Source organism: Saccopteryx leptura, chromosome 4 (genome assembly GCF_036850995.1).
Source record: "Saccopteryx leptura isolate mSacLep1 chromosome 4, mSacLep1_pri_phased_curated, whole genome shotgun sequence".
Lineage (NCBI taxonomy): Eukaryota > Metazoa > Chordata > Mammalia > Chiroptera > Emballonuridae > Saccopteryx > Saccopteryx leptura.
In genome coordinates this window covers 220,434,438-220,452,920 of record NC_089506.1, presented here as the reverse complement: position 1 = coordinate 220,452,920, position 18,483 = coordinate 220,434,438, and the positions used below count along the sequence as shown (strand labels likewise).

The 18,483-nt window shown below is 55.2% G+C and overlaps 1 protein-coding gene across 8 annotated transcripts in view; it reads left to right on the top strand.

Annotated features, from left to right (window-relative positions):
- TNRC6A (trinucleotide repeat containing adaptor 6A) overlaps nt 1–13,337 on the top strand; it is a 183,172-nt gene extending 169,835 nt beyond the window's left edge. For 7 of the 8 annotated variants that reach the window (XM_066383396.1, XM_066383390.1, XM_066383393.1 and 4 more), the window contains 8 exons: nt 1,510–1,641; nt 5,664–5,822; nt 6,354–6,494; nt 8,426–8,533; nt 9,102–9,323; nt 10,647–10,717; nt 11,450–11,589; nt 11,837–13,337. In XM_066383396.1, coding sequence (XP_066239493.1) covers nt 1,510–1,641; nt 5,664–5,822; nt 6,354–6,494; nt 8,426–8,533; nt 9,102–9,323; nt 10,647–10,717; nt 11,450–11,589; nt 11,837–12,212 — 1,349 coding nt within the window. In that variant the 3' untranslated portion in view covers nt 12,213–13,337. Of the gene's footprint in view, nt 1–1,509; nt 1,642–5,663; nt 5,823–6,353; nt 6,495–8,425; nt 8,534–9,101; nt 9,324–10,646; nt 10,718–11,135; nt 11,264–11,449; nt 11,590–11,836 lie in introns of those variants that run through there. The other variant, XR_010751205.1, reaches the window with a different exon arrangement.
- Nucleotides 13,338–18,483: the final 5,146 nt, after the last annotated feature.

Here is an 18,483-nt window from a genome sequence, read left to right as displayed (position 1 = left end):
TCCCTGCTCCCCTTGCCATTGGCTCAGCTGGCCTGCGACCCGCCCTCCCTGCTCCCCTTGCCATTGGCTCAGCTGGCCTGCGACCCGCCCTCCCTGCTGCCCTGCCGCTGCCTCACTGGCTGAGCTGGTCTGCAACCCGCCCTCCCTGCTGCCCTGGACTTGCAGCTGAGACCCGCGTTGCAGTCTGAATCCTTGGAACTGTTTACTGTGTCTTTACGTTCCCAGACGCCCTTATCAGTTACCACTGCGGGTTTGACTGTGGGAGCCATTGATGGTGACCAGGCGGTCCCAGAGACAACAGAGTGTGCAGTAGTGGTAAAGGAGCCCTGAGGACATGGAGAGGTTGGGGCTCACCCGGGGAGGGAAGTGACTATCATCAGACTGTTCAAAGCAAACCATTTGCTTTGAAACTGAAGGATAAGAACCATCTGGGTGTGTGTTTCAGATTCTCACTTCATTTTTACACGCGTCTCAGACGATTCTGGTGTGGCTTGTCGTTGAATCACGTTTTAAGAAAGACTCGAGTAGTGGGTCTATTTTCTGTCCATAGTGTTGAAAATAGAAATGCCTGTCTTTGTTCCATGAGAATATCGCTAAATCTGACGTGTATCATCAGATTGGGAGTACATTGCACAGGAGCACGGGGGTCTGGCCCCTGGTCTATATAGTTGTTAGAGCAGGGCAGTTTCACTCTTAAATGACAGCCTTCCTTGGCCAGTCAGCCAGCTGAAAAATTGTTGGGTTTGCAAGCAGAAGATAGTAACTGAAAGTGATCATACATATGTATATAATTTTTCATCTGTGGTACACTAGGAGGGAGTAGCTAGAGATACCTTAGTAGAGATAAACTTAAGAATTTTTAATATTTGGGCTCCGTAAATATTTTATTTTATCAAAGAACTTAAAAATAAGCAAAATTGTATGGAGAAATACAATGCTCACAAAAATTAGGTGATATTTCAAAATGAATATGAAGTGATAAAGCATTTGATTTTTTTTATTAAACAAGAACATCAGAAAAGTCAGAGAAAGTTGTTTGATGGTGCAAATGAGATGCAAAACCAACTTTGATTTAGTGAAAATGCGCTAAACAAAAGGCTGAAAGTACTGGTGTGTCTGCACGTTCCCTGATCACCTCATCTTTGTGAGCAGTGTTTTCCACAGTGAATGCAGTCTTAGAGTGCTAACGTTTGTGGTTTGAAAACACTGTGTTCTCGAGTGTCAGAGTAGCTGCCGCAGACTCGCGTGCGTCTTCCTCGACCTGACCGAGCTGCGGCTCTTTCCGCACTGCTCCTGCGTGACCGTGACCGCAGGCCCCGAGTCTCTGCCCGCCTGCCTGCCTTTGTCGGTAATCATTTGGCTCTGCCACGTTTGCAGGATGGAATTTATTAAGGAACTTAGGGCTGAAAACATTCAATTAGTTACATATGTTTTTCAAGGATGTGGAAGTTGTACCAGAAGAATGTGCTATATTTTATAGTTTTTTAAGTTTTGGTGTTTTTTTTTAAGGCTTGAACTCAAACTTGAATGTAAATATGGATATGAACAGTATTAAAGAGCCACAGTCAAGACTAAGGAAGTGGACTACCGTGGACAGCATTTCTGTGAACACGTCTTTGGATCAGAACTCCAGCAAACATGGTAGGAAATCCATTCTGACCTTGATTTTTTTCTTAAAACAAAGAAAACCTCTGTCATACTTAAGTTAGGCCTTTATTTTAAATATATATGTTAGAAAGCCAAATTCCTTTTTTTGTTTTGTTTTGTGACAGAGACAGAGACACAGAGGGACAGATAGGGACAGAGAGGCAGGAAGGGAGAAAGATGAGAAGCATCAGTTCTTCATTGCAGCACCTTAGTTGTTCATTGATTGCTTTCTTGTATGTGCCTTGACTGGGGGGCTACAGCAGAGCGAGTGACCCCTTGCTTGAGCCAGTGATCTTGAGTCCAAGCTGGTGAGCCTTGCTCAAACCAGATGAGCCCGCGCTCAAGTTGGCGACCTTGGGGTTTTGAATGTGGGTCCTCATGTCCCAGTCCAACGCTCTATCCACTGCGCCACCGCCTGGTCAGGCAGAAAGCCAAATTCTTACAGAACCTTTCCTTATTTTTAAAAGTGCTTTATTAGTAAATCTTTATGGAAACAAAAGAAACAATGTGTTACTGTACAAAATAGACATCACACTGTGCATTGTTTTTAAAAAATTACTTCCTTTTTGATGATATTTTAGGTTTTAGCAATTGATTTTATTGTTGTAACATTCTACTTGTTAACAAATTTTTATCTGATGTAGGGTATTAAAAATTTCCACCAGGCCCTGGCCGGTTGGCTCAGTGGTAGAGCGTCGGCCTGGCGTGCAGGAGTCCTGGGTTCGATTCCCGGCCAGGGCACACAGGAGAAGCGCTCATCTGCTTCTCCACCCCTCCCCCTCTCCTTCTTCTCTGTCTCTCTCTTTCCCTCCCGCAGCCAAGGCTCCATTGGAGCAAAGTTGGCCCGGGCGCTGAGGATGGCTCCATAGCCTCTGCCTCAGGCGCTAGAATGGCTCCAGTTGCAATGGAGCAACACCCCTGGTGGACATGCCGGGTGGATCCCGGTCGGGCGCATGCAGGAGTCTGTCTGACTGCCTCCCCGTTTCCAACTTTGGAAAAATACAAAAACAAACAAACAAACAAAAAAAACAACTTCCACCATAATTTGATTCCTATCAGTTTCTTATATATTGATACATTTCCTTTATATTTTTTGTTGAGATGTGTAAGTCACATCCATTCAATACTTTTTTATCAGTTAGTTAAATTTTTAAATATCATTTTCACCTTATTTAATACCCATTCGTCTAGCAGCGTCAGTGGAGTATCTGCTTCCCCAGGACAGTCTGGCTCCCTGGAATGCCTGGGTACACACACTTGAGTGTATGTAGCAAGTACAAGTCAGCGCCCGGAACAGGGCGCGGGGAGTAATGGGAACCCGCAGGGTGCTGGTCGGGAACAGCAGCGAAGGGGGTGGTGAGTCTGCGCAGGCTTCAGAGAGACTCGTCAGCAGCAGGGCCTTTCAGCTCCCCTGACGCACAGGAAGACGGGGAACGGTAAAGAGAGTACTGCCTGTGCGAGGGTCGGGGACAGGGCTGCCGGGGAGCCCTGTGTGGGCACGTCTGGAGGGGACGGTCAAGGAGAGAACAGGAAAGGTGGAGCTGGGGTAACAGTGGGAACAGAACAAACAGTGCACTGATGTCACCGAGCAGGGTACACAGCAGAGTGGTGGCTGTCTGGAGGCACGAGAGACTTTAGAAGTCTGAGCATGGAGGAGGGTCAGTGGACAAGAGGGAGTCCGCTGAAGGAGGGACCAGCCTTCAGGACCGACGGAGCTCCTTCTGCAGACGTCACGTGCCTGCAGCGTGCCTCCCGGGCCCCTCGCCTGTGGGTCAGACTCCGCTCTGCCGCCTCCGGGCGGCCTCCCGCAGGTGCTGCTCTCAGGGTGCCTGTGTCTGGTGGAAGGAGTGTCCATGTGGGCGCGTCTCTCATAGGAGGGGAGGGCCTAGGCCTCACATTCTCCCCGGCAGCCCCATGCAGTACTGTGCAGCTCGCCCACGCACCAGTGTCACGCTTGGTGACGGGGAGTGGTGCAGCAGACGGGGAACCGATGTTGGACCTGCTGCACGTGGTGTTGGGGGGCAGCTGGGGGTGGAAGAGCCCCGTGAGAAATTAGACCTAGCGGCCCAGGACTCGGAAGGAAAGTCTGGGCTAAAGGAAGACTCCACACTCACGAGAGGAGTGAGGCCGTGGCTTGGTGGGGCTGACAAAGGTGGCAGCAGAGCAAGTCCTCGGACAGAAGCTAGAGCCCCTGGCAGTGGGGAGACCTGCAGACGGAGGCCGGGGGAGAGCACGCGGGGGGACGCGTTTCTGCCGCACGCTGTCCGGCTCCCGGGCCCAGGTCGCGTCCCCGTGTCTGAGTGCGCATCGGAGCCCCAGCTCCTCGTGAACATGGCAGCTCCCTTCCCTTAACTGCCGGTGTAGGTGTTCGTGTCTGCAGCTGCCATGGACCCTGAGCCGTGTGGGAGGGTCCCCCAGTATAGAAAGCCCACTAGAGCTCTCGACTCCCAGAAGTCAGCTCTGATGGCTGCTGTGACGGCCAGCCTCACTGATGACAGAACACGTGCTCTGTGTGTCACACGTGTCCTGTGCCGTACTCTTACAGTGAAGTGAGCTGGAAAAAGTCAGCAGAGCCGTAGAAGGGAAAATACATTTTACAGTATTTGTTGGGAAAAGCCCCGTGTAAGTGGACGGCTTAGCATCAGATGTCCAAGGTCCGTTCGTGTTGTAACCTGAGGACTTCCTTCCTTCATCTGTTGATGGCTGGGTGGGTCTGGGAGACGTGAGTCGTGCTTTCTCATCCGGCCCACCTGTGGCGAGTGCCCTTTCCCCTCCCAGATCCGTGTGTCCGCTGCGTGTCCGTCTGCACAGCACTCTCACGCCTCCCTGCTTCCTCACACCCTCCCCAGTTCTCACAGGGCAGCCAAGTGATCTCAACAGAACCGACAGCATCACTTCCCTTAAAACCCCTTGGAGGGACCATCCCCCATGCTGTGTCCTCCAGAGTCCTGCCTGGGGTGTCCCAGGTTCCAGGCCTTCTAGGAGCAGGCTGGTCTGCCGTGGGGAGGCCTAGGGGGGGGAGGCCTGGGGGAGCGAGACTGCACTCCGCACCTGCCACCTGCAGCCTCCACGTTCTAAACGTTCTAAACAAAACACACTCGGACGCCCTCCCTTCAGGCTCAGGACCCCACCTTCTTGTTGCTCATAGACGGCCCTTCGGCTCCTCCAAGGCACGGAGCCCTTCTCAGCTCCTGTCTGTAGAGCTCTGCCCATGCCGAGAAGCCCTTAACCCTTTGCATACCAGCTCGGCCCCTCCTGGCCCATGCTCTGTCCCTCCTGTCTGTCCCCTTGGTCGCCTTTTTGTCAGGGTGTACTGTTGTTAAGGGAGAGGACCCTGTTCACCTCGCTCAGCTGTGTCCGGCTGCCTACACACAGCGTGGGCCTGGCCCAGTGAGCAAGTGCGGTGTGGGCCCCGGGTGACGTGGGCCATTCTGAGATGTGCTCCAAGATGTTGGGAGACTAATCACAACACAGGCGATCGCCTCCAAGTGTGATTGAGTGTTTTGGGATTTCATCCTCATTCTGGTAACAGGCATCTTGACAAACACTGGGTAATCCCGCAGGGGTGGGGTGTCGAGCAGAAACGTAAATGTCCTGGTGGGAGAGGGCACCGTTTTCTCAGGACCTCCACCTTGTCCAGGCATGGTGGTGTCCTGGTTCCCGGCGCTGCACCAGCCACTCCAGCTGCCCTCAGCCGCCCTCTGCCCCGTGCTCCTCGCCTGCCCGCCTGAACGGGAGCCACCCCGCAGAGGGGGCCCTGGGCTTGTTCTCGGTCTCGGCCGTGGTTCAGGTGTCTACGATCTGGAAGTAATTTTGTACTCTTACTCCGGTCGCTCACGTTTTTCTTGAAGTAAAATGAACTCTGGCGATGCCGGATCTCAGCCTTGACAGAATGGGAGCGGCGCGGGTCTGCAGGAGGGCAGGGCTTTCTCTGTCCCTGCGGGCCACACCGCAGAGCTCAGGGCACACGTGGGCCGTGCGAGGGCTCCCCTCTCATGTCACGTGTCTCCTCTCAGGTGCTATTTCAAGTGGTTTCAGGCTGGAAGAGTCTCCGTTTGTCCCCTATGACTTCATGAACAGCAGTTCTTCACCAGCCAGTCCTCCGGGCTCCGTCGGGGATGGCTGGCCACGTGCCAAATCGCCCAGCGGCTCCAGCAGTGTCAACTGGCCACCAGGTAACGTCCAGCAGCCTCCGGCACGACTTAGCAACGACTCGGCCCAGCCCTGGCTGGTGGCCGGCTGTGCTCAGGATGCGAAGGGACGCAGGGGTGTGGCAGGCGGGCGCTGAGTCCCCGTTAGCAGTGCCTCTGCCCTGGGGGGAGGGGGGAGCAGTGTGGAGCCAGCGTGGGCTGTCCTTCACCATCCGTGTCCCCGGACCTCGGCCGTGTGGGCAGTGGGCAGCCGTGCGCCCAGAGCAGGGTGCCCAGCAAGTCCCTGCAGCTCTGTGGCGTGTAACAAAGCACTTCACACGTCACTGTGGAGTACGTGTAACAAAGCACTTCACACGTCACTGTGGAGTACATGCAAATCCAGAGCATTGGTTTGTGTTGTAAAAACATGCGTGTTATTCATATGGAACAGCTTATATTTTATTACTGCATCAAAATATTTGAGACTCGCATAGACTTTAGAAGTAAAAGTTTTGTGTAGTTAATGATTTTAAAGTGGTGATTAAGCCTGAACTAATTTTGAATTTTCATCTCTAGAATTTCGCCCTGGTGAACCATGGAAAGGTTATCCAAACATTGACCCTGAAACTGACCCTTACGTCACTCCTGGCAGTGTCATAAACAATCTCTCAATTAATACTGTGCGGGAAGTGGACCACCTCAGGGACAGGAACAGTGGTATGTAGGCGGGGACGTGTCCGTCTCTAGACAGCAGGGTGTAAGGCCAGAGCAGGTGTGAGGTCAGCAGCAGCTGTGGTCACTCTCACACCACCGCACCTGACCTCCGGGTGGCCTGGCGGTGCAGACAGGTGGTCAGTTTTCCCATGGGGGACCCTTCTGCTACTTTAAAAATGATGAGGATTTACTATCACTTGATATGGTAAACATATTAACTTGGATTTTTAAGATTTTATTGACTTTTAGAGAGAGAGAGAGGAGGGAGGGGGAGAGAGAGATACCAGGCAAGCCCAGGGACTTGAACCAGCAACCTCAGCATTCCAGGTTGACACTTTATCCACTGCGCCACCACAGGCCAGGCGGTAACACATATTAAGATGTTAGTATATAAAGGACCGACAAGTATTTGCTTTCTAGTAACTGTATTATCAACTGTAGGTGGTTGCCTACTTTAGAACAGCTTTCAGTATTGTGGTTATTAAGAAATGGGAGTTTCTCGGCCCTGGTCAGTGGCTCAGTAGATAGAGCCATCAGCCTGGCATGTGGACGTCCCAGGATCAACTCTCTTGTCAGGGCACACAGGACAGGCAGCCATCTGCTTCTCTCCCCTCTCTTTCCTCCTCCTCTACCTCTTCCCCTCCCGTAGCCCAGGGCTCGATGGGTTCGAGCGTGGGCCCAGGGGCTGAGGATAGTTTGGTTGGTCCCAGCACATCAGCCTCAGGTGCTAAAAATGGCTTGGTACTCGAGCATCAGGCCCAGATGGGGGTTACTGGGTGGATCTCCGTCCAGGTGCATATGGGAATCTGCCTATCTCCCATACTCTCACCTTAAAAAAAAACAAAACTTTTTTTGTAAAAGATGTTTGTGATTATTTGTTTATATACTCTGGATATTAAAGGATTTCCATCCAGAGAAGCACTTTGGCTTTCTCTATCTCAGTGAAAATAGTGCAGCTTTTAAGGGTCCCTGTAGTCCAGGCGGACTTTGTATTGGGTTATCGAAATCAGAGTATCTCACCACAGGCACCTGTGGGCATTTCATGCACGTGCTGGAAGAAAGGACAGTGACATGAATGAGAGTTTTGTTTCTGTGACACCTGTCCTTCCATTTATCCCTTTAAACAACTTAGGATGAAAACATCCACCGGCCAGCATGTCACGTTACAGGTGTAGCCGGCGAGCAGGCGATGCCGTAGCACGGTGGTGACACAGCTGGACTTAGCAGACAGCTGTGAGACAGAAAGAAAGCCACTGGGTTCACAGGACGGGAGTGGGGGACAGCCAGGTGTGAGGGCTCACGTCCGGCCGTGCCCGAGAGACTGCGCGCACGGAGGAAGGCTTCCTGTCTGCAGACGTCTGAGTTGGGGAGGGATGTGGGCTGGGTACTAAAGAGGGGAACCCCTGAAGGATTTGAGTGGAAGACGGGACATCTCCGGTGGGCCTCAGACAGTGGGGACCTGGAACTGCAGTGGTGGCCAGGCAGGAGCCATCCCAGGGATGCAGGGACGGTCACATTGGGGCTGAGCAGGAGACAGAATGGCTAGGTTTGGGGACCGAGAGTGGGGCATGATGGAGGGGAAAAGCCTGGGCCCTGGCGGGACCTGAGTGCCGCCATGAGCTGTACCGTAGGAGGCCCTGGGGGCCGAGGACAGGATGCAGCCCAGGCCCGGGCAGAGCCAGGGCACACTGACTGCTGGGGTGCACTCTCAGACCCCCGTGGGAGACAGGAGTGGGTGGAGGGAAGCTGCCTCTGCCTGTGAGGACCGGGCTAGGGCAGCTAGGGCAGCGGCTGGTGCTCAGGCACCGTGTGACCTGAGTGCCTGGCTCCTGTGGCCTGCTCTGAAGGGGCCGTTTTACCGGAAGCTTTTGCTTATTGTCAGACACCATGTCCCTTGCTCTGGCGATGGCTAATTAGGCTCTTCCCCCACGTAGGGTCATCCTCATCCTTGAACACCACGCTGCCTTCAACTAGTGCCTGGTCATCCATTCGTGCCTCCAACTACAACGTTCCCCTCAGCAGTACAGCACAAAGCACTTCAGGTGGGCGGGGCGGCGGGGGCGGGGTCTCCAGCTTCCTTGCCTCCAGCGATTAGTCCCCTCCTGTCCCCTGCGCGTGCGCTCTGTGTGCCTGTCCCGCACTCCCACCGTTTCTGCGCCGCAGCACGCTGCAGGAAGTGACGGCATCCTGGCTCCGCCCTGAACCCGTGAGCGGGCACTTAGCCCCTTGGACCCTCCGGGTGTGTTGGGTAGCGCCCCGATGCCAGGCGCCCTAAGGCGCAGAGAGGAGCTGGGACTCCCATCGCAGTCCCTTTGTCCCCGAGCCAGCAGAGATCGGAGATACATTATTTAATGGCTTGTTGCTACTTTAAAGTAATGAAACACAACAGTTGGTTTTGTGCGCTGGGCCAAATCAAGTATCAGGGTCTCAGCACTGCAGACGCGTGTCTGAGGACTCGGGGTGAAGGGCGCTTTCTCTTCGGTCGTTTTTTTTATAGTAGTTTCATTTTGTTTGTTTGATTGGGTTTCAGTGGGAGAGTAGATGTTATTATTTAAATTTACTCTTTGCTAAAAGTGTTTTCCCCCCTCACACTGTCCTCCCTCTGAGTAGCCAGAAATAGTGATTCCAAACTGACGTGGGCTCCGGGCTCTGTCACAAACACCTCTCTGGCCCATGAACTGTGGAAGGTCCCTCTGCCACCTAAAAACATCACTGCTCCGTCCCGCCCGCCTCCGGGACTCACTGGTCAGAAGCCGCCCTTGTCTACGTGGGATAATTCTCCGCTTCGTGTAGGTGGAGGATGGGGAAATTCTGACGCCAGGTATACCCCAGGTAAGATGGGGTACGTGGGCTGGGTTTCTGAACGCTGGCGGCCCCCGGGTCTGTGCGGGCAGGCGGCGCCCCTGTGGAGTTGGGGAGACGCTCAGTGGGCACACTCCTCCCAGGGCATTGCCTGGTGTCCCGAGAGCCCTCACTGGCTGCCGGGGGGGGGGGGGGGGCGCTTTCCCCTCGGGTTCCCAGGGCGCGTCCTCTAGTGCGCAGGGACTCCTGCTCGGGACGGACTCAGAACCCAGCACGTCACGCGGCGCACAGTTACTAGAGCGGAGGGAGGGGAGGGAGAGCCTGTCCGGCCGTGAAGAACGAGGCCTGCTGGGTGGAAACTGGGCCGAGACGTAGGGGTGACAAAGCGTGCTGTTCAGACGGGCCTTTGGGAGTGACGGGGCCGTGGCTCACACGGGGCCGGCTGGCAGAGTGCAGGCGGGCGGGAGATGGGCAGGTGGTCCTGCCCTGCTCCTGTGAACGACCAGCACCGGACGAGGCTGCTGTGCCGGCCTGCCCTGCGCCCAGTAAACGTGCGCCCGCCCCTCCTTACGCCCCGCCCAGCTGTCATCTCCGGGCTGAGAAGGGCAACACCTCCTTAATCCCGATCTCTTGGCAGGCGGCTGGTTGAAATAAAATAGTATTTACACAAAGAGAAACCTGAGTCTGTCTGGGGCTGCTGAATGCAGGCTGCCGTATGGGGTGCTCCACGTGAGCCCGCTGTTGGCCAGACACCCGTGGCCAGCAGTGCAGGTGAGGGCTGTGTTAGGCCAGGCCCGGGAGCCCCCGCCCCGCCCCGAAGGGAGGCCGCGGGGAGTTGAGTGGGGTCAGGAAGCCTGGAGGTAAGCGAGGCAGAACCAGGGGAACAGCGGGCGCCCAGGCCAGGCCCGGGCTGCGCCAGGTCCCCCGTGGCCCTCAGGAGAGCGCAGGGCGGGCTGTGTTCGGGGCCAGGGGCAGCGGCACAGAGCTGCCCTCCGGCCCAGGCCGGAAACGGCCGGTCTGCTGCGGGGGAGAGGGTGAGGCCGGGCAGCAGGATCCTGTGGTCGCCCAGACCGCATGAGGCTGCCCGCACAATGGCCAGCTTCGTGCGGGACGTCCAGGCCAGGTCGGCACAGGACGCCTGAGGGAAGCACCGATGGGACTCCCGCAGGGGCCTTGCCAGCGACAGTCCCGGCCTTAGCGGTGAGACGGTCCCGGGGGCGTCTCCCATGCGTGCCCCAGCCGGGACCGGGACCCTCCCGCACCCCTGCGCACTGGCTGGTGTGTGCTTGTCCCAAGTCCCCTTTCAGGCGGAGGTCTTAGGAAACTGACTTGTCCTTTTTCTTCCTCATTTAGGGTCCAGCTGGGGTGAGAGCAGCTCAGGGAGAATAACAAATTGGCTTGTTCTAAAAAACCTCACACCTCAGGTAAGGGCGCCAGGCGTCCTGGTGTGGACGGTACTTGGTGCCATGGGAACGGAGGTGAGGGCTGCCCAGCCTGCTGGCTGGTACTGAGTAGAAGTCAAACTGGTAGAGGAGATGGCAGGGGACGGTCTTTAGATTCTCAGGCAGGCTGTGGTCTGGTCCAGCCATCCTTATCCTGTAAAGTGTGCGTGGGAGCTGACCAGAAATGCAGAATCCCTGGTCTCTGCCCAAGGACTCCGGCCCAGTAGCTGTGGGCTCGGACCAGGCTCCGCCCTCTCCTAGGGCGCGCAGGCGCGTTTGATGCCGGTGGTCCTGCTGTTGCCCTTGGAGAAGCCCTGGACAGTGAGAGCGTTTTCTTAGTCCCTGGACTGCCCCCTCCTCTGGAGGCTGGGTGGTAAGAGCCCACCCCCCTCCTCCCCAGGGAGCAGTGCCTTGATGGATCCTGTCCTCAGGGCAGGGAAGAGAGAAGACTTGAAGCCACAGCAGGGGCAATGGCTAACTAAGGAATTGGGGATCTGGGGAGTGTCCAGGAGTCTAGAGGCCACAGAGGTATGGCTCTGGGACCAGAGGAGGGGAGGGGGGCACTGTGCCTGTCCCACAGAGAGACCCAGTGAGGAGTGGCACCAGAGTGAAGAGCCTTGGGCAGGAGAGAGGAGGAGAGTCCCGTCCTGGGACGGCCGCCCGGTGGCCCCTGGGGCAGCACGTCCAACCGGCCGCTCCCCGCTCTGTCCCCAGATCGACGGCTCTACTCTGCGCACTCTGTGCATGCAGCACGGCCCGCTGATAACCTTCCACCTGAACCTGCCGCACGGGAGCGCTCTGGTCCGCTACAGCTCCAAGGAGGAGGTGGTCAAGGCCCAGAAGTCTCTGCACATGTGAGTGCCGGCCCGGGAGTGCGCCCCACTGGGCTCTGGTGCTGGTGGCCCGGGACCGTCCTGGAGGGGACAGCAGGACTTCTGAAGGCACGGCTGTGACTGGGGGAGGGGGTGTTTTTCAGTCCAGTGCTCACAGAGGGGCAGGCGGGTGTGCCAAGTCTTTTGTGTGTGTCGGACACCAGTGTCCCCCTCGCTCTGGACCGGGCAGCCCCCGGCCGCTGCGCCCTGACCGCCGCCTCTCTTCCAGGTGCGTGCTGGGGAACACTACTATTCTCGCCGAGCTGGCCAGTGAAGAGGAGATCAGTCGTTTCTTTGCACAAAGTCAGTCTCTGACCCCTTCTCCCGGCTGGCAGTCCCTCGGGGCCAGCCAGAGCCGGCTGGGTGCCCTGGACTGCTCGCACTCGTTCTCCGGCCGGACTGATCTCAACCACTGGAACGGTGCTGGGCTGGCGGGGACGACCTGTGGAGACCTGCACGGCACTTCCCTCTGGGGGACCCCACACTATTCCACAAGCCTGTGGGGCCCCCCCAGCGGCAGTGACCCCCGGGGCGTGAGCAGCCCCTCCCCCATCAGTGCTTTCCTCTCGGTTGACCACCTGGGTGGGGGTGGAGAGTCCATGTGACAGGCCGCCTAGACTCCCGACCGACCCGTGACCTCAGAACACGAAGGGAAGAGGCACTCAAGTCGAGCTCGCGCCTGCAGCCGGGGCGCCTGTGGGAACAGCTCTCTGCACATTCTCCACTTTGCTTTCCCCGAAACATATCAGTTTGAATACTTGAATCATGCAGGCCAACATTATAATGTGAAGGTGTCTCTGGTTACACTCCCGCTGGGGCGCCGTGCTGGCGGGGGCTCCCTTGTGTGCGTGCATCGTGTTTAGCCTTTGGGGGTTTTCCTATCCCCCCACGTTTTTGTTATGTTGGGGGTTTTTTTGTTTTTGTTGTTTTTTTGTTTTTGGGAGGGGGTTGGGTTATTTTTCATTTTTGTTTTTTTGGGGGGAGTTTCTTTTCCTTTTTTTTTTTTTTTTTTTTTTTTTTTTTTGCGAAACCATTGTTTGGGCTAATGATGTATGAGCTTTACCTTTGCACTGAAAGATGTTCTCTCCGTCTGATTGGCAATATGGGGGGGCAGCTGTTCTGGCGTAATGTTTACTCAAGGATGTTCTTACGGTGTCGCTCTGCTCTGCCTTGATGTCCGCCTCCCTTACTGTGGTGTCGTGGAGTTTGAGATCACTATCTGATGCTGACGTAGGACTATAAATGAAAAAGTGTTGCACCCATTTGTTCATGTTATGAAACTAAAGAATTTTGCCCGCGGTTTGAGAAACTGCGGCCACAGCTGTGACTTGCAGCCCGCCTGCCAGGACGGGCCCTGCACTTTGAGTAGGCTTTCCATTTTGTTTTGAAGGCTCCCACGTTGAACCTTCTTGTTTACAGATTTTTTTGTTTTGTTTTTTGAGAAAAAAAAAAAATGTTTACTCTTCCATCATTTAAAAAAGAAAATGTAAAAGACAAAAAAAAAATGGAGGATGATTTAAAAGATGCTTTCTATCTCTGGGAAAAGGAGCGGCATTTGGCCATGTTCTCTTGTTTTCTATTCCTGTCCTAAATCAAAGAGCATGGTTCTCAGGAAAACCAGTTCCCCAGTTTAAAAAAAAAAAAAAAGAAAAAAAAGAAAAAAAATTCCTTGTAGTTTCTTATAGGAAAAAAAAAAAAAGGAAAACCCCCAACTTCTTAGCACTGATAACTACATAATGCTCTGTCCAAGAATTTTCTCTGCCAAAAAAAAAGAAAAGGAAAAAACAAAAAAACGCTTCAAGCTGGAGTTTGACCTTCCACTTCCAACGCTGTTGTTTTCTTAGTGGTGATGATGGTTTGCTATGATCAGTAGGTGATAATTTTTGTAACTCCATCAAGTGGCTCTCTCTCTCTCTCTCTCTCTCTCCCCCCCCCCCTCTCTCTTTCTGCTCTCGTGACTGTGTCTATGTTTAACTGTCGTCTCTCAAAGCCAGAGTCAGTAACTATGCATCCTGTAAGCGAGGTCCCGGGCTTACAGAGTCGTTCATTGTAGAAAGAAAATTTTAAATGTTGCTGCCGACTTTAACGAGTTACACCATTTGTACGCTTTCTTTCTCTCCTCCCCCCTCCCCGGCCCCTTATTTCGCCCACAAATGGTATTATAATGCTTGTTTGGTCGAAGAAGAGACTGAACAAGGGTAAAAAAAAAATGTTAACAATACAGAATTCGCCATCATTTCATTGCCTTGATTCTAACTGTGTCCTACGATGCAACACAAGTCAGTGGCTTTTAACTGTTTACAAATAGAATGTGATTGTAAAATGTACAGTTTGGTTGTGTTTTAATTATGAAATCTCTTCAGATATAATAAACCATGACTTTTTTGGCTGCTCACATAATTGTCTTTTTTGTGAATTTATTTGTACGCCCTTTTTTTATAAATGAACGTTTTCAAGTTGCTGTGTATGAGGGTTCTCATAGAGCAACCAATTTAAAAAAAAAAAAAATCTGAGCAAATCTTTGAACATTTTACCTGAACTTAATAACCACAGTGTCGCCCTGAAGTAATGTGAGAACTGTGGGAAACTGTAGCTGGCTCCATCCTGCCCTCTCTGAGCATCTTTGGGGTCTCGTCCCTCAAAACCTCCGTGACTTCATCTTCCTTACCATCTGTGCCCATCTCAAACCTCAGCCAAGAGACCACTGGGGACGTGAAGCTTAATGACTGACAGTGTTCTAGCGTCCAACTCGTACCTCCGTCACAGGACGGGAGCCGCCGCGGCCGGGGGCCCCTCCTCCTCCCTGCGGGAGCTCCGGGGCCAGCCCCCTGCGTGTCTGCGTGTGGCTTCCAAGCCTGCTCCAACTTGCCAGGCGTAAGCTAATCTTGTTCGGTGCGTTCGATGTATATTGACTTCCATACTGGTTTTTCCGAAAACCAAAGGTCACTTTGAAAAACCACGTCTGGAAATGTGTGGAACGTTAAGCTGATTGACCTTTTGGGGCTTTGAGTCATCTATAATTGACTTCATACCTGCGTTAATTGTATCGTTCAAGTGTTTGGGAGTTTTTTGCGCTTGTTATGTGGAAATAAAAGTGTTTGATTTAAAAAATTAAAGCGGCTTTTGCGTTTTGTGTGGCCCTTAAAATAATACATACAGCCCTGTTCCCTGAAGTCAGTGCGTTGCACCGAAGTTTACCTTAAATCTCCCAACTGCCCCTACCTTGGTCCGGGCTCTTAGCCTTGACTTGGGACGTTTCCCTGGCTTAAATAGCTACACTCACTGGCAGCCGGTCGGAACATTGTAACACGTGTGGGTGGGACATTGTAACACGCCTGCGGTCCAGTCCTGCATTTCCAAGACAGCTCACAGTGGCCACAAGGCTCCTGCCTGCTTGCAGGGTGTGTTCTTGGCTGTGGCCACCTGAGATGCTCTGCCCTCCACCCCAAAGCAGGTCTGCCCAGCACGACCTCGCCCTCAAAGATGTAACAACTGCTCCCTTCCTGTCCAGAGGAGGCATCCCTTGCCATTGCTGCTTGCTGCAAAACCGTCCTGTCTCCCTCATGAGCTTGAGGTCCTGCCCCAGGTGCTGGGGGAGCCCTTGCTCATTTGTGTGATCCACACGGTCAGGCACATGATCGCCGCTAAAGATGGGAAGGGGTAGGCGGCTACCTGTTGACGCTTGAGGACCAAAGATGGTGGTCGTGCCCCACTCCCTTACGCTGGAGGGGGGGGGGGGATGAGCCGGGCGGGGGAGGGGAACTTCTCCACAGGGAGAGTCCAGTTCAGACTCAGGGAGGTGTTCCGGTCAAGATGGGAACTGCAGGTCCAGGTGGCACGGACCAGGTAGGCCCAGTACCTGGCCGAGAGACCGTGTCCGCGCATTGGGACGTGGCTGGTGTACCCTCTTCTCCAGAGTTCAGGAGGTCTTTCCCTGTGGACCCTGCGCTTTCAGACACCAGCGGCAGGGTCGCTGGAGGAGAGCCCCTTGCACAGACTGGGCAGCCCCCCAGGGAAGGGGGATGCCATGACTTACTTTGGGGTCACACGCCAGGTGCTTTGCGCACAGGTTTCTCGCTTAGCCTGGCGCTCGGCCCAGGCTAAGGAGACGCATAGCATGGTGTTTCTCAGGTGAGCCGCCCCCCCCTGTCCCCCAGTGCAGGGGGCAGAGGGTGTGCCTCCCCTCAGCATCAGGGCAGAAGCATAGCATGGTGTTTCTCAGGTGTGCCCCCCCCATCCCCCAGTGCAGGGGGCAGGGGTGTGCCTCCCCTCAGCATCAGGGCAGAAGCATAGCATGGTGTTTCTCAGGTGAGCCGCCCCCCCCCTCCGTCCCCCAGTGCAGGGGGCAGGGAGTGTGCCTCCCCTCAGCATCAGGGCAGAAGCATAGCATGGTGTTTCTCAGGTGAGCCCCCCCCCCTCCCCCAGTACAGGAGGCGGAGGGTGTGCCTCCCCTCGGCATCAGGGCAGAAGCATAGCATGGTGTTTCTCAGGTGTGCCCCCCCATCCCCCAGTGCAGGGGGCAGGGGTGTGCCTCCCCTCAGCATCAGGGCAGAAGCATAGCATGGTGTTTCTCAGGTGAGCCGCCCCCCTCCTCCGTCCCCCAGTGCAGGGGGCAGGGAGTGTGCCTCCCCTCAGCATCAGGGCAGAAGCATAGCATGGTGTTTCTCAGGTGAGCCCCCCCCCTCTCCCCCAGTACAGGGGGCGGAGGGTGTGCCTCCCCTCGGCATCAGGGCAGAAGCATAGCATGGTGTTTCTCAAGTGAGCCGCCCCCCAGTGCAGGGGGCGGTGGGGGGGGGGGTGCCTCCCCCAGCATCAGGGCAGAAGCATAGCATGGTGTTTCTCAGGTGAGCCGCCCCCCAGTGCAGGGGGCGGAGGGTGTGCCTCCCCTCTGTATCAGGGCAGAATTTTAAGCTTTGTGTTTTAGGTTAAGGCTGAAGATGTTGCATTCTGCCCTGTCACATGTTGAAATAGCCAAATGGCTCGTCAGAAAGTGTGAGGAAGCTCACGTCCCCCTGAAAGAGTGGAAAGCTGTGAGCTCCAGGTCCGGAGGACCCGGGTGGCAGAGTGCTCAGCCCAGGTGGAGGACCATCCCCAAGTCCGCGGGCCCTGTCTGGGCCCTTGGGGACCAGGATGGCCCCTGTGCGGCGGGCTGTGACCCAGCAGGCAGGGAGGCATCCCAACCTGCCGGGGGAGCAGGACTCACGTTGGGTGGCTGTCTCCGCAGTGCATCCAGCTTCCAGGAGAGGGCAGACTGGAGTCCTAGTCCCAGGCCCCTGTTAACATCTCACCATTGCACCAAACCTCGTGGGTTTTCACTGATTCCATGGTTTTTACAATAAACCCAAATCCAGTGATGGACGAAGGGTTGTTGAGGGTGCAGAGAAAGGCAATGCCGCTCGCCAGAAATTACAGGCAACCGTAGAGGAAACACTACAAACCAAAATAATGCACCCGGTTCCTGCTGGAGACGGGTCAGATGCCGTGGAAGGGTGACACATGCCACCCATGACCTGCCCAGCATGCCCGACCACCGAAGGGACAAGCTGCCTTCATTTGTGACCCAGCGCTGGCTCCTCCTTCAGCTAGAAACCCCTGTCAGCCGCCTCCGCCCCTGGGGGAACCAGGACCCAATGGCTCTTCTGGGACAGTCGAGGTGCGTGCGTGTGTGCGTGCGTGCGTGAGTGTGCGTGCGTGTGTGTGTGTGTAGGGGCCAAGGTCACCGCCCAAACGTGTCCCCCCAAGGCCGAGAGGGGCGTCTGACATGGGTGGCGGACCAGGGCCAGTACAGACCAGCCAGTGAAGGAGGCGGGAACAGGTAGGTGCCGCCTGCTTGGAACTCCTGGGGGCTTCCAGAAAATCCCCACAGAATCGGGTGCCCTGGGGCCTATAAAAGCATATTTTATAACCTTTTTTTTTTTAATCTATACTGCTCACAAAAATTAGGGGTATTTCAAAATGAATAAGAAGTCTTTGATTTTTTTTTTTTTTTTTTTATGAAACGAACATCAGAAAAGCAAACAAGTCAGAGAAAGTTGTTTCGATGAAGCAAATGAGGTGCAAAACCAACTTTTATTTCATTGGCGAAAATGCACTCGACAAAAGGCTGAAGTCCGGAGTAGCTAGCTGCACGTCCCCTGCTCTTGAAAGTGCCTTTTGAAACATCCCCGAATTTCTGTGCGCAGTGTGTATAGAGCACAAGTTACCCAGGCTGATGGCCCTGGGCAGTCCTGCTGTGTGTCTGACCTCTACCGGAGCGCCTCACACGTGCCCCGCACCCTGTGCCCCTGGCCCCTGGCGTGCGGCCACAGGGGAGGCACCAGCACCGGGGTGTGACCCCGTCGGGCACCGGCTCACTGCTGGAACGGACACGTGCTCTCCCACGTGCCGCGGGATGGCCGGCGGGGCGGGGCTCCCGTCAGCCCCGCCCCCCGGACTCCAGCCGGTCAGTGTCCCCATCGCCCTCAGCGTGCTCCCCGCGCCCTTGTTTCTTTCCTGTGGCCTGGGACGCCCTGTGCGATCCGTCTCGCCTGTGCGCGCGCACGGCCAGGAGGCCTCACGGAGGACGTTCACTGGTTCCGAGTCCACTTCCTTCACTCTCAGACAGAGGTACCGTCCGAGCTCACCACCCCTTCTTTACAATCCTAGAGTCCAAACGGCTCAGAGAACCAAAGGCTTTCCGGTCAGCTAGTGGCAAAGCCGGCTGGTGCCAAACCGACCTGAGGTCGCTCAGGGGTCTTATTCCCAGTGTGGAAAGTCCCAGGTCTCACCGCGGACCCGGGGGTGGTGGCGGCGGACGAGGGTCCCCGTGCTTGCCGGCGGGCGGAGCAAACACCAGGAGAGTAACCAGGGCCGTGCCCTCACCGCCACCGGCGGCAG